The sequence below is a fragment of the Mixophyes fleayi genome (assembly GCF_038048845.1).
Source record: "Mixophyes fleayi isolate aMixFle1 chromosome 2 unlocalized genomic scaffold, aMixFle1.hap1 SUPER_2_unloc_7, whole genome shotgun sequence".
Lineage (NCBI taxonomy): Eukaryota > Metazoa > Chordata > Amphibia > Anura > Limnodynastidae > Mixophyes > Mixophyes fleayi.
The window spans coordinates 278372-291934 of record NW_027445884.1 but is presented as its reverse complement, the minus strand read 5'-3'; the positions used below and the strand labels follow the sequence as shown (position 1 = coordinate 291934).

Below are 13563 nucleotides of genomic sequence, written 5' to 3'. Positions count from 1 at the left end.
CTTTTAACATATCCAAGATACCCCTAGGCTGTCTCCCAAACAATAACTCAAAGGGACTAAACCCTGTTGAAGCTTGAGGTACCTCACGGATGGCAAATATCAAATAGGGAATAAGAGTGTCCCAGTCTTTTTTCTCTTGAGCCACTGCTTTCCTGAGCATGTGCTTTAAAGTGCGGTTAAAGCGTTCCACCAAGCCATCTGTTTGTGGATTGTATACAGAGGTGTGAAGCGCCTTAACCCCTAGCAACTGGCACATGTCCTTCATCAGTTGAGATATGAATGGAGTACCCTGATCTGTGAGAATTTCTTTGGGTATTCCCAAGCTTGTAAACATCAATACAAGTTCTCTAGCTATGGTGCTGGACTTTATGTTTGGTAGGGCAATTGCCTCTGGATACCTGGTTGCATAGTCAAGCACCACTAGTATATATTGGTGCCCACGTGCAGATTTTTCCAGTGGCCACACAAGGTCCATAGCTATCCGTTCAAAGGGAACTTGTACTATTGGTATTGGAATGAGAGGTGCCCTGTACATGGGTTTGGGACAGGTTCTCTGACAAATGGGACAGGACCAGCAATACTTTTTCACTGCCATGTGTACCCCAGGCCAGTAAAACCTAAGCAGAACTCGTTCCCATGTTTTATCCTCCCCTAGGTGTACCCCACAGACATGTGTGTGTGCTGCTTTTAACACTAGGGTTACATGGACCTGAGGAACCATTAATTGTTCTACTTTTTCCCCCTGCACATTAGCAACTCTATACAGGAAATTATTTTTAACAATAAAATATGGTATACCTTCTGCAGGCTGGGCGGCTTTCGCTACCCCATTTACCTCATCACACTTTTAAAGGCATGTTCCAAAGTGGCATCATTAAGTTGGTCTCGAGCAAAGTCCTGCAGAGGAAACAAAATTGGTATTGCGGACCAGTCCGTACCCTCACTGACAGGCGGGGTGGGCTCATTTGCGACATCACCGACCAATGCTAGTTTGGACTGTCCATGTTTCCCCGCAGGGGGATGCTTTTGTGGAACTCCTGCTGTGACTCCCAGGATGGCATTCCGGTTTGGTGGTTCCAAAGATCGATGTCCAGATGTTGTGGATCTTTAGGCGGTTCCTTTAAGACCGGGCTTCTGACCGTTGCATCAGTTGCCGGCATGTCCGGCCGGATCCGCTCACCGAGGACATCATTAAACAGTGGGAAGTCTCACCCCAAAATGAGTGGATATGGGAGTTTAGGTGCTATGGCAGCTACCACCATAACAGTTTTGTCTTTGAGTGTGACTGGTAGTATTGTTCTTTCATACTCCTGTCGTGCCATGTACGCAAAGAACTTTCACCTTGGGCAAGCGAGAAGTTATGGTTTCGGGTAAAGCAGAGCTGGAAACCAATGAATGTTTGCTCCCCGAGTCAACCAAGGCCAGAACAAGGTTCTGGTTGATTAGCACAGTCACCCGGAACAAACAAGGACTTCCTGATGTGGGACTTATGGTAAAACAGCTTGGAAATGCAGGCCCAATATGTGCCACGGAACAGTCCATGGGTTCCTGTAGGCTAGGATACTCTGCCTTAAAGTGGCCTGGCTCACCACATTCAAAACACTTCAGATTAGACAGCTTTGCACCTGGCCCTCTGTCCGTAGCAGTTTTGCCATTGGGCCCTGTGGAAAGGATTGTCAAACCTGGCTTTTGGCGTGGCAGCGGTTTTGGCACAAATGCAGGTTCTTTAGTTATTTGCTTTAGCGCACAAAGCCTTTCTACCACGGTGGCAAGCTCTTTATAAGTTTGTGGGTCTGATTGCAGCACCCACCTTTGCAAATCGCGATTCAGCCCCCGGATGCAGGGATCTATCGCCAGAACTTCAATAATTCGAGAAGGCGAATTCTCCTCAGGCTGCAGCCATTTTTTTAAAATTTTAGAAAGCTGAGCCACTTGCGCTCTGACCGGTTTTTCTTGATCATAGCGCCATTGGTGATAGCGCTGGGCCCGGCCTGGCCCAGAAACTCCAATGCGAGCCAATATCTCAGACTTTAGGCAGAAATAATCAGAGGCCCGGTCCTCATCTAGATCCATATAAGCTCGCTGAGCTTCACCAGCCAGATATGGTGCCAGCCTCTCAGCCCAATCTTTAGGAGGCCATTTTGCCCTTTTTGCAAGTCTTTCAAAGGACACCAGATATGCTTCTATGTCATCACCTGGCGACATTTTCTGGAGAACAGGACCAAGTGGTTCATTTCTGTCATGTCTCACCTGGCTTAACTCTTCTCTTAAGAGCCTTGTGTTTTCCACCTGTGCCTCGGCAACTCGTAGCATCTGAGCTTGCTGCTGTTGCTGCGCAGCGGCCACATTCACGAGGGTTCTCAGTACTTCCTCCATGTTGACGTCTGCACTGGTTGGGTAGCGGAAACTTGCTTCCCGGAGTATCCCACTCCTGACACCACTTGTGTCAAGAGCCCGCTACTGCAGAAGCACATGCGAACAACTTCTTCCTGTTTATGTAGTTTTATTGTCAGGATGGTAAATGTTTTGACACCGTACAGATTTCACAGCAATACATGGAGACCCTAAACGCTAGCTAGACATAGCTCAGCTCTCTCAAGACCAGCCAGCTTCCCCAGCGTTGATCTCCGTGCACAAATGATACAAACAAGCTTTTATACCTGATACTCCTCCCCCAGCCTTAGCTTAATGGACAGGTGACACACCCACCTTCTCTTTAAAAGGAAACGCCCCATCACTGGCTCTGTTTGCACTAAAGAGACCCACCCTGTCTGTTTGCTGAGAGGAAGGATTTCTCTGCATGTAAGTTAACCAAACTTAAACTATTGTTTGTTACACATAGGTCTTTACATTCAATCTATGCTTCATATAATGAAGTGAGGGATCTGCTACCTTTACAGTATTATTATGTTAACTGCAGACAAAAACTATTTGGTCCATCTAGCCTCTCCATTTTGATTTGTCCAAAGTGATATTAAATAATTATTCGTTTTATTAGGTGGTAGTGCACCATTGTTTTGTTAATAGAATGGCACTTCCTCCTAAATTGCATGGTGGCATATTCTTTGACTTGACCCACTGGCGAGAAATCGTTGCATTGAAAGCATTGTAGGTCAAAATTATTTTTGGGGGGCACCTACCAGAATATAAGAAAATATTTTAGTGTCCTTATATCTTAGTGATACAACCCATGGCTGAAATGAGGCTCTTCTGCATCAGGAGCTGAAGTAACTAGCTGCTTGTGTTGTCTAAGAAGTATAATTGTAGCAAGAGATATTACTGAATGAAAATTGAATCACCTGCAAAGCTCAAGCTGCACGCTATACTGGCCTGTCCAGTTACTCCGTCCTACTGTTGGGTAGTTGGCTTTCTGGAAGATTTAGCCATAGCCATGCTTGGCGCCGGTTCTCATGGTTCTATATTACCTTGTTAAAAAGGAAAATAATACCATCTCTCTCCGTAAAGAATGTAAAGATGCCAAAGGGGGAAAAAAAATAATAAGAGGAAATCCTCTATTAGGTGATGGTGGTATTATCTTCTATTAGAGGATTAGGGATCTCCTCTTATTATTTCCCCCCCTCTATATTACCATGATGACTGCATGCAGATGTAGTCATCGACTTCTGATGGTTCCCTATCAGGTGTAGTTTCGGATCTGTTGTTTTTTTTACCCACATATGTAGTAATTTGTGACAAATAAAGTATAGAACCTTTTCTATTTGAAGCATTGTTGACAAGACATTGGCCCATATTTAAAAAAAATTAATTAGAAATGTATCTTTTCTCTTGCTACTGCATAGCAGCCCTTACTGATAGGTTATCCCTTACTGAACTGAAAAGAGGTAGGACAAAAAGGTTGAGACCCTGGAAGATATATAATGTGACTCCACTTTCCACTGCTTGTCTTACCAGACTCTTCATTAACTGAGTAATGCAGTGGTAGTGTAGGTAGTAGCTAAAACTGGCTAGCCTACATCTTTCAAGTAGCACCACGTCTTGGCAGAGAGTTTGCTGGTTTCCTGGACTGCAGTCCTACCATATCTGTAATGGAAATTGTAATGGAAACTGTAAATGATACATGGTTACCGTTAGAGCAGCGTGGCCTAAAGTGGCTGATGTCACTTTCCAGTGTCACTCGTTTGAAGAGCGGCTACACTCTCTAACTTCTGGAAGCACAACATCGCTGAGTCTTTAACTTATTTTGGAACCCACTCCAAAGAGGCTTAAAGACCCTTGTCCTAGTAAAGCACCTAGTTAAGATGATTGATATAGCAAAGTTAGCTAGGAATTCTCATACAGTCCTCATTTTCAGTACCCTTATAGAGGAAAATAAGACTAGTATATATACCATAACTTCATATGTGGAGCCTGTGATAAGGATCAGTCTAATGATTATTACCTTTTATGTATGATTTGTGTTCCACATTGAGAGGATACAGTGCAACCACCGTAGCAGTTTGAAGAACTTGTTGGATCGATAATGAAGTACTTTCAAAATAGGAACTTCAAGCTAGCCAAGTGGTTAAAAGGTCCAAGTCTCAGAAGTGCATAGAGTTGGACAGCATGCCTAAGAAATGAAATCTGTGTATTCATATGGTGAGGAATTTTCAGCCAGTGAAAAGGATGAGATTAAAGAGGGAACAAAATATTTTAACCCTGAAATAGTGGATATATGTAGAACAACCGCAGCATCTGCCTCATTGTCCAGAACTCCTATATAAAGGGTGCAACTGTCATTCAATAATCAGAAAATGTTTTCTTGAGGGCCTGTAGTTTGATCAATTAATACTCAAGAACAAGAGAATCTCCGACAATGTAGTAGAAGTATTACTACAAGCAAGAAAAACAATTCCAGAGTACATTTATAAGTTGGTACAGGGTCAGAATGATTAACCCTGTGGATGCAAATATACCCCAAGCACTTGAATTCCTTCAGGAGGTAGCTTAGCATGCAGTACATTAAAGGTGCAGATTTCAGCACGTGTGTTTCTGGCAAACAGTTAGCACCAGATGATTTAGTGTGAAAATTACTCCAAGCAGCTAAATGTTTCTGTCCCTGCATACAATTTTTTTGTGGTAACATTGGAATATCTAGTATCAGAACCATTTGAAGCTCTGCAAAAGTCATTCCAAAGGAATTACTTTTTTGTCTAATTTTTGTTGGCAATCACATATCCCAGAAGAATGGGTGAACTTCAAGCATTGTAATGTAGAGAATTGTTCCTCTTTATATACAGTGACAGGGTTATAAGGAGGACAAACCGGACTTTCAGTCTTACGTATTGTCAACTTTCCATATAAACCAGGAAATGTTCCAGCATTTTTCCCAAAACAATCCCTTGAAAAGGAAAAAAAATCACACACAAGTGAAGTCTTGCTGTATATTTCAAGGACAGAGACATATTGGAAAATAGTCGTCTATTTGTTTTTCTTGGACACACTAGCAATGGAAGTTATAGAACAGCCCTATAAGAGGAACGAACATGAGGTGTCAAAAGTATTCACGGCAGTGGCGACCTTATGGGCACATAGAGAGCAACAGGCTGGGCTTCACTACGTACTTTTGCCCTATAATATCTCCTGTATGTAGCAATAATAGACATACAATTTGAAAGAAAGTTCCTTCAAACCGTTGAACAAAAAATACTTTAATATATGCAGGTCCTTTTTTTTGTTGGTACTGATTATCCCTTGAAATCCACTATAGGGTATTGCATGGGACATCCCATTAGTAAGGCCTGCGATGCAGTAGGAAGTGGAAACAAGTGAATTATATTCACAGATGATCTCTTCCTATATTGTAGATAATTATGTTCTTTTTCAGAAACAGCTTGGGAAGGTATGGAAAGACAAGCTGTTTAAGGAAGAGCCACTTTATATTTCCTAGGATATCAACCTTTTTTTCCTGTCTACTCAGCAGAATAAGGAATAACCTACAGCAGTAGATTGTTACAATGAAAAATGTCACCCTCAAAGTTTTTATTAATTTATTTATTTGTGAGTTATAGATGCTGCACTGACCCTGTATGTAAAAATTAACCTAAACTTTTTACTTGCAAGTTGGATAAAGGAATGCACTAACCAGTTGGTGGAAAGGGAATATGAATCATCCTGCAAAGTATGGAATGGTAAAGAGATTCTTTCAATTTTTCATGATATGGGCATAACCAATGCAACCTTCCCTCTTCTTCAGGTGGGTCTATAAATTAATAACTGCATTTTCAAATGATTTAAGAGTGTGGAATCATTGTCTATGATCTGCTATGCAGGTTATTTAGGCTAGCACAAAGCTCGCCTCCCCAAGTGCATTAAATTCTTTTTATAAAAACAACCCCACACAAATTGCACTTGTATCAGAGGTTATTATTATTTTTTATTAGGTGGTAACAGAATAGATAGATAACACACATTAATTAGTAGTAATAATTAATTTGGGTGTAAGGTATTTATTTGTAACCAAAAAATGTTTTTGGGTTAAGAAATCTTTCTACTGGCATTATTTATTCCTTTTTGAGAAATAACAATAGATAACTAGTATATCTTATGTTCTTCAAAGTATTTGTTATGAGTTTTCAGTACTTTTCACATGTTCACAAGAAACTTGCATTTCCTCATCATCATCATCATCATCATCATCATTTATTTATATCCTCCTAGATCTCCCTATATTTTATAGACCACAAGGGCATTATGAAATGTAGGTCACATTAGTAAAAATACAGTCCAGTTAATCGTTAATCTTAAATCATCTATTATTAGCTGTAGACTGGAAATCTAAACTATTTAAATGTTTGTTAAACTTATTTTATAAGTTGTAATAAGTAATGTAATTTCATTTTATATGTCTTTGTTTCTGCAATTTCTGTATTTGTCTAATGATTTCTCAGTACAGCTTACACTTTGATATTGACAAAAAAGTACTTCTCTGTTATCATGTAGAGCAATCTAGCTGCTGTGGTTGAGAAAGAAGAAAAGACAACCATGCTGAATGGTCAGGAAAATGTAGTGACGGTTCCAACAGTCAGCCCTCAAACACAAATGGTTATGAAAGGGCTTTTTCTTGTACTGGATTACCTGTTTCGTCAAAACAGCAGGTTAGTGTACAGATGGCGTTATCAAAACCATACATCTAAATCCCTATACAATATCAGTTTTATAGGGATATATACTTTTTCAAATTCTCCATTGCCTGTGATTTGTAGGGCATGCTTGTGATTTTGCTTCTTGTGTCTGAAAGAAGTAAAGGTCGTTTTTTTTATTATTATTATTATTTTGTATTTTTATTTTATTTGTTTTTTTACAATAGGTTAGTCTGTGTCCAAATAGCAACAGGTTGGTCAGAATGGGAGCATCCAGAATAGCCCACCAACAATCAAATTATTACAGTTGTCACCAGTGGCTTGATGTACACTATGTGACCAAAAGTATGTGGACATCTGAAAATCATATCCATATGTGTTTAACATCTCAAAACCATGAACATTAATATGGCCCTCCCAACCATTGCTGCTACAACAGCCTCCACTCTTCTGGAATGGATTTTCAGCTACAAAAGCACTATTGAGGTCAGGTATTGATGTTGGTGAGAAGACCTGCTGTAACAGGAAAGGGCCTTTACCAAACTGTAGCCACAAAGTTGGAAGCACACAACTAGAATGTCCTTGTTTGGTGTAGCATTAAGGTTTCCCTTCACTGGAACTAAGGGGCCTAGACCAAACCTGGTGTCAGGCGCCATCCCCTCTCTTCCCCTAGGTGCTGGGGATGGTCGCCTGCCTCTCCTGGCCGATCACAACTGGATGCTCTTCTATTTGGGTCCACGTTTCTACTTTATTGCAAAATGTGTTTGTTACTTGTAACACTTGTGTAAAATGCCTGATGATATGTTTTTACAGATAGGTGTCTCTTTCTTTGGTTAAATATATTGTTTTGACTCATTACTGAGATTAAAATGTACAGCCCTTTTTAAGGTTAGGGGGCCTCCCATGCGATCCCTGAAGTGTATCATATTGCCTATCACAGGTCTATTTGTTGCTACCTTAGCATTCCTTATTATGATCGTTTGTTAAAGGACCACTAAACATAAAATACCAATTGATTTTCATTAAAGAGCTACTTATATCAATCTTATATGTATATGTAAAAGTTTCAAAAGTGTATCAGAAGATTAAGATAAAGTTTGATTGTGGAGTGGGGGAATATTTTACTTAACACAGCAGACTTGAAGTTCATAATCTCATTGAAGCACATAGCAATGATCCTTTTCTAGCGACCTTTTAGCAAATCTTTATTTAAGTTACTGATTCCCTGCAAGTTACATGATTTATATAAGCACTGAAGCGTTACTCAGCTTTTAAAGTTTTTTGTGTATTTTTTTTATAAATTAAGTATATTTAAAGTTTTAAAAAACGAATACAACAGTACAACTATTAACATCGTCTACAAGGCACACCATGTGTTGGCACACTTTTCTATCAGTACCACAATAAAACATAGATCTATTATGATAAAGGAAAGATCTATAGAAGTATATACTAAAACAGTCACACAAATATTGCTGCCTTGAGAATATATAAGATGAGTGCTTGTTATATGTAAGATGAGTGCTTATGTCTGCTACTTCCGGTCTTAATCTTAGGAGATGGAGTCAATTAAATAATCAAGTAACGAGGGATAAATTATGCCAGGCATGTCAGAGCAGGTAATTGAGAAGAATCATAGCTATACTAATTATTTTTTAACATTATTGTCGTCTTCTGTTTTAATGTAGTAGTTTTCCACTGTATTTTGAAACTTTTGTCTTGTCCACCTGTGTGGGTTACTATTATACTATTTTATTTGCCTCTGACTTGAACACTCATTGATGGTTATGGCAACCTGTTTATTTGAACACTTCATTTTAATGTTAATTTTATCTTACACATTTGTTTAGATTTGCAGAAGATTACAGAGTTGCCTTGCAGCAATCTTACACATGGACAAACCGACAAGATGTTGTAGATGAAAATGGATTCTTTGCAAGACCTAAAAATCGTAGGAGTGTTCGTCAGAAGTCCCTGGTTTACACTCTGAATTTCTGGTGTCTTAATCCAGCTGTGGTATGTTGCCTTCCATTTATAAATTATATATTAAAGAGATAGGAAAAGAAAGGAGAAACACGAAAAATTACTGCACCAGTCAATATTTTACAAAGACTTGTCATAATCAAAAAATATATAATAGAGATTTATCTTCCCTATTGCCAAATATATTCTTTTAAGTCTTGCGTTTCATATCATGTCTATAATGGGGAATTTGTTTTTCCTTTTGACTAATTGAATTACATGCAGAAGAAAAAAGAATACATTATCTACAAGTCTAAAAATATAAAATATTACTTTTTTCATTTAAAAATGCAAACCTGTTACCAGAAGAGCTATGAGCAGCGAAATATAAAATAGAGATAGATAGGAATCGTATTGTGATAAAAATGAAATAAGTAATTAAAAATGGTTCAGTGGTTGTGAGTTTTAATAGATCACACTTATACCACTTTCACACTACCGCCCTGGCAATATCCCAGGCTTATGAACCCGGGATATTGCCAGGTGACAGTGCAGGACACCCCAGCAAATTCCTGGGTACACTGTGTTCACACTGAACATGGGTCTCCATGGCAACATTACAAGAGGAACTTTGATTGGCTCATCTTGTGATGTGTTTTTTTTTGTTTTTTTTTATAACTTTTTAATAGCTTTAGGTGAGACCCGAGTTGAAAAACCTTGGTCTCACCGTTCAGACTGGAGGCTATCTGGGTCGGACCTGGGAGTAACCCTTCAAAAGACCTATGTCTAATTCCCGGGTCATCCGACCCAGGTACATGCCCCTGGACCCGTTCACACTGAGCCTCGACTCGGGTTGTTTGGGGTCCACCCGGCAATAACCCGTTTTTTGAGGCAGTGTGAACGGGGTACTGGTCTGATATTACATAGCCATATTTGCACCTCTAGAAAGATTATTGACTTCACCACTTATCTTGATGTTATTTTTTAGATTTACTCTTGTGACTCAAATTATCGTCTCATCTCATAAGTCAATTTTTATATTTTATAGAAAGTTAAAACTATAGCATTACAATCAAAAGACTTTTTATTATTTTTTTCCTGTATGCCTTCCATTTATGGTGATGTTTTCGGTTGGATTACATTTATGACTGTTTTGTTGGTAGAATATGAAAAAAGACAGGTAATTCTCAACAACGTGCTTCACAGTCGTTATTCATCATGTTCAGAAAACAAAACTAACAAGTTTGTAAAAATACAGATGGTGCACCTTTATTCTAGTCAAATTGCACTATTGAGAGCCCTCTAGCAGCAGGAGACTTGCTTGAGTGCCCCATTCTAACTCCACGGTATATCAGTGGAAACGTGGCTTGGTGAGGCATGTACTGCTTCTGACAAGTATTCGATTGCAGCGTTTGTCTAAAATAAACAAGGTCGATCTCTGTTTGCAGCATTGTATAGTAGTTAAACAGAGGCACTTATATTATGTAACAAAAGCCTGCATAGAAATCAACAGTGCACCATCTGTTTTTCATTGTACGTTTTGTAATCACTTGTGGTCCATTGCAACATGCATTGGAGGGTTGGCAATTAAGACAGGTGAGCACTTGCCCTTTTGGTCCACTGCTGTTTTTGTTTTATAAATTATTGGCTGCCGCTCAAAGAATGGCAGGTTTCCTTCAATGTCGCAAATAATGCACTCAGTAGTGCATGTTCAATGTATGTGGCACTCGTACAGCTATTTATTTTAAGTATAGGTGTTTTTGGCCCATATCAAATGTAATTTATCAGATTTGTCCACATGACTTTAGGGCAAATAAATACATTTATTATATTGTAGGATGAACATGGCTGCAGCTTTTCAGAGTTCCTTCTCTTGATGATGTGTTAATGTAAATGTGTAAAATTCCACTGGTGTGGGGCGCATGGCTTGGACAACCATGGATTAACAAGCACATTTCCACGCTGTCCAGCTCACATATCCTGTAAACCTCCTGTAAGGTGGCCAAGACAAATGTTAGGACCCAGAACCTCTGACCTCTTGTTGACACAGTGCACCTGCGGTAGCATTTAGCATCAGCACCGGTGGAAAAAAATACTCTCGGTTCCTGTCGAGACCTTGTCTGCATGGAGGTGCGGTAATAGTCGTCGCGTGGGGTCGGAGTGACGGGGGTACAGTGGAGAAGGAATAATCTGTGCCCTATGCCAGGATCGAGCCAGTGCTGGAGCAGATAAACTCAGCTGGCGTGCCTTTCTGCTGGTAGACGTGTAGACAGTTCCAGAGCGGACCCCCCTGTGGTACGCATATACCTACAGACTCTCTTGCGTCAGAGGTCCCTCCCACTGGGTCCGGCGTGCTGTGCTCAATCCGAGACTGCTGTTGGCTTCCCTCGGTCAACTCCTGCAGGGGTGTAGGGCGCTGTCTGTAATGCCGGTTTTCTCCTTTCCCGCGGATGCCATATTGCCTAGTATTGGGAGTATCTGCACACCAGGGTGATCGGAGGACTCCTGATGCTGTTATCTGCCACTGGATCCCTGCTGTAACACAGGCACAACCACTTCTGCTGGATCATTTACCTGCCTAAAAAAGTATAATGTCTATCCTGTTCTGAAGATACGTGACGCTTCCTGGGCTGCTTGAAATGGCTGGGGAATAATATAACATATTGACACGAGTGCCCTGAAGCGACGCAGCTGAAGAGCTCCTAATACATAATCAAGCTACAGGCTCTTTTGAAAACTTAAAGTTTACTACCGTGTATGTGTGACTGGAGGAGGAAATTCACCCTGAATTGACTTTGTAAGTTATACATATACAGCCCAACTCAAAAGCCACCATTACAATCTGAGACATAGACTTTTGAACAATCTCAGGCTTGATGTTAGGGCATATACAAGACCTGTAAGTTAACTGCTCGCTGGGCATCAGTGCTTTACCTCTTTGCTTCTGGCATCATGGGCAAACATAGCCAGTCCACATCGGCAGGAAGGCTGGACCGCTTTGCTCGCTCCTCCACCACTACTGGCAGCTCGGGAGACGCACAGGGGTTCCCTGCTCCGCCCTCCTCGCAGGCTGACAGCGATCACGTTACAACAGGTCTTGCAGGCCATCAAGACCTCGGAAAAGCGTGTGACTTAAAAAATCGGGGAGGTGCAGGCCGACCTCTCCCTTCGGCATGAAATGCAGAAGATTAGGGAGAGAGTGGGTGAGGTGGACACTCGCATATCTACATTGGAGGATGGCTCTGCACTAGTGAGGGGCCAGTTTGAGGGCCTTGAGTCTCAAGTTTCCCTATTCAAGTAGAAACTGGATATTGAGGGGCTTCTGCACCGTAATAACATCTGCTTGGTTGGGCTGCCTGAGAAGCGGAGGGCGTGCCCCAGAGTCCTTCCTGGAGAAATTGCTGATTCAATTGTTTGTCACAGATTCGTTTACAGCTCAGTTTGCGGTGGAGAGAGCCCATCACATTTCAACACAGGCAGCTTCACCTGGAGCTCCTTCCATCACCTTCATAGCCAATCTTCTGCACTACCGTGACCGAAATGCGGTGCTACGGCTGGCCAGGCAGAAGGGCAATGGCCAACGAGTGGCGGTGTTTCCTGATTTTGCTCTGCATGTACAAAAGAATAGGGCTCAATTTATCCCGGTCAAGAGAAGATTACAGGACTTACAAATTCATTACGCTATGATTTTCCAGCAGTTTATATACACCCGTCGTACAATAGTGAGGTATTAAATAAATGTGGTGAATTCATAGCAATGTTTCCAGATGTGCCTATCATATGTATGGGGGATTTTAACAATGTGATGAACAAAACTGTGGATAGATGGCGGGAGCAAGGGTCTGCAGTTAACCAATCGGCCTCAGCCTTGATGGATGAGCTGGGCCTGGTAGATGTCTGGTACCTGCAGTATCCAGAAGTGGTTCAGTTCTCCTGTTTTTCCACATCATATAATGCATTCTCAAGAATTGATCTAGCTCTGTTGTCCCACTCCCTAGTGGCGGTGGTATGTGTAATAAAATTTAGAGCCAGAGGGATCTCTGATCACTCGCCTCCCCTCCTGTCTATTGACTTTGCTATTACTAGGGGTCAGTCCTTCTGGAAATTAAATAATTTCTGGCTTTCCCTGATGGGCACGGGAGCAGCAATGGTGAGTCAGTGGGAGGGATTCTTTGCAGATAATTGGGAGACAGCACGCCCTCTGATAGTCTGGAATGCCTTTAATAAAACTTTTTTGAAGGGGACACTGATCACTTTTGTGGCAGAAATAAAAACGTTGTCTAGACATAAAGAAAAGGAATTGGAGAAAGCCTGTAAACTACTAGAAGGGCAATACATAGCCAGTAGAACTGAATCTACAAGACAAGCATGGCACTTAGCACAGAGGGAGTGGGTTGACTATGTGTTTGACAAATCCAAGCATAAGCTTCTCTTCTCAAAGCACATTCAATATGCTCAGGGTGACAGAAACGGGGGAAGGTTGAGAAGGCTGATGCGGCCGTACAGGTCATTTGCGATGATA

At 41.0% G+C, this 13563-nt stretch overlaps 1 protein-coding gene across 1 annotated transcript in view; it reads left to right on the top strand.

Annotated features, from left to right (window-relative positions):
- The window catches only part of LOC142109665 (Fanconi anemia group J protein homolog), a 195754-nt gene that overhangs the window by 69792 nt on the left and 112399 nt on the right, over positions 1–13563 (top strand). Inside the window, exons 10-12 of the mRNA XM_075193731.1 lie at positions 6061–6193; positions 6940–7094; positions 8930–9095. Coding sequence (XP_075049832.1) covers positions 6061–6193; positions 6940–7094; positions 8930–9095 — 454 coding nt within the window. The remainder of the gene's footprint in view (positions 1–6060; positions 6194–6939; positions 7095–8929; positions 9096–13563) is intronic.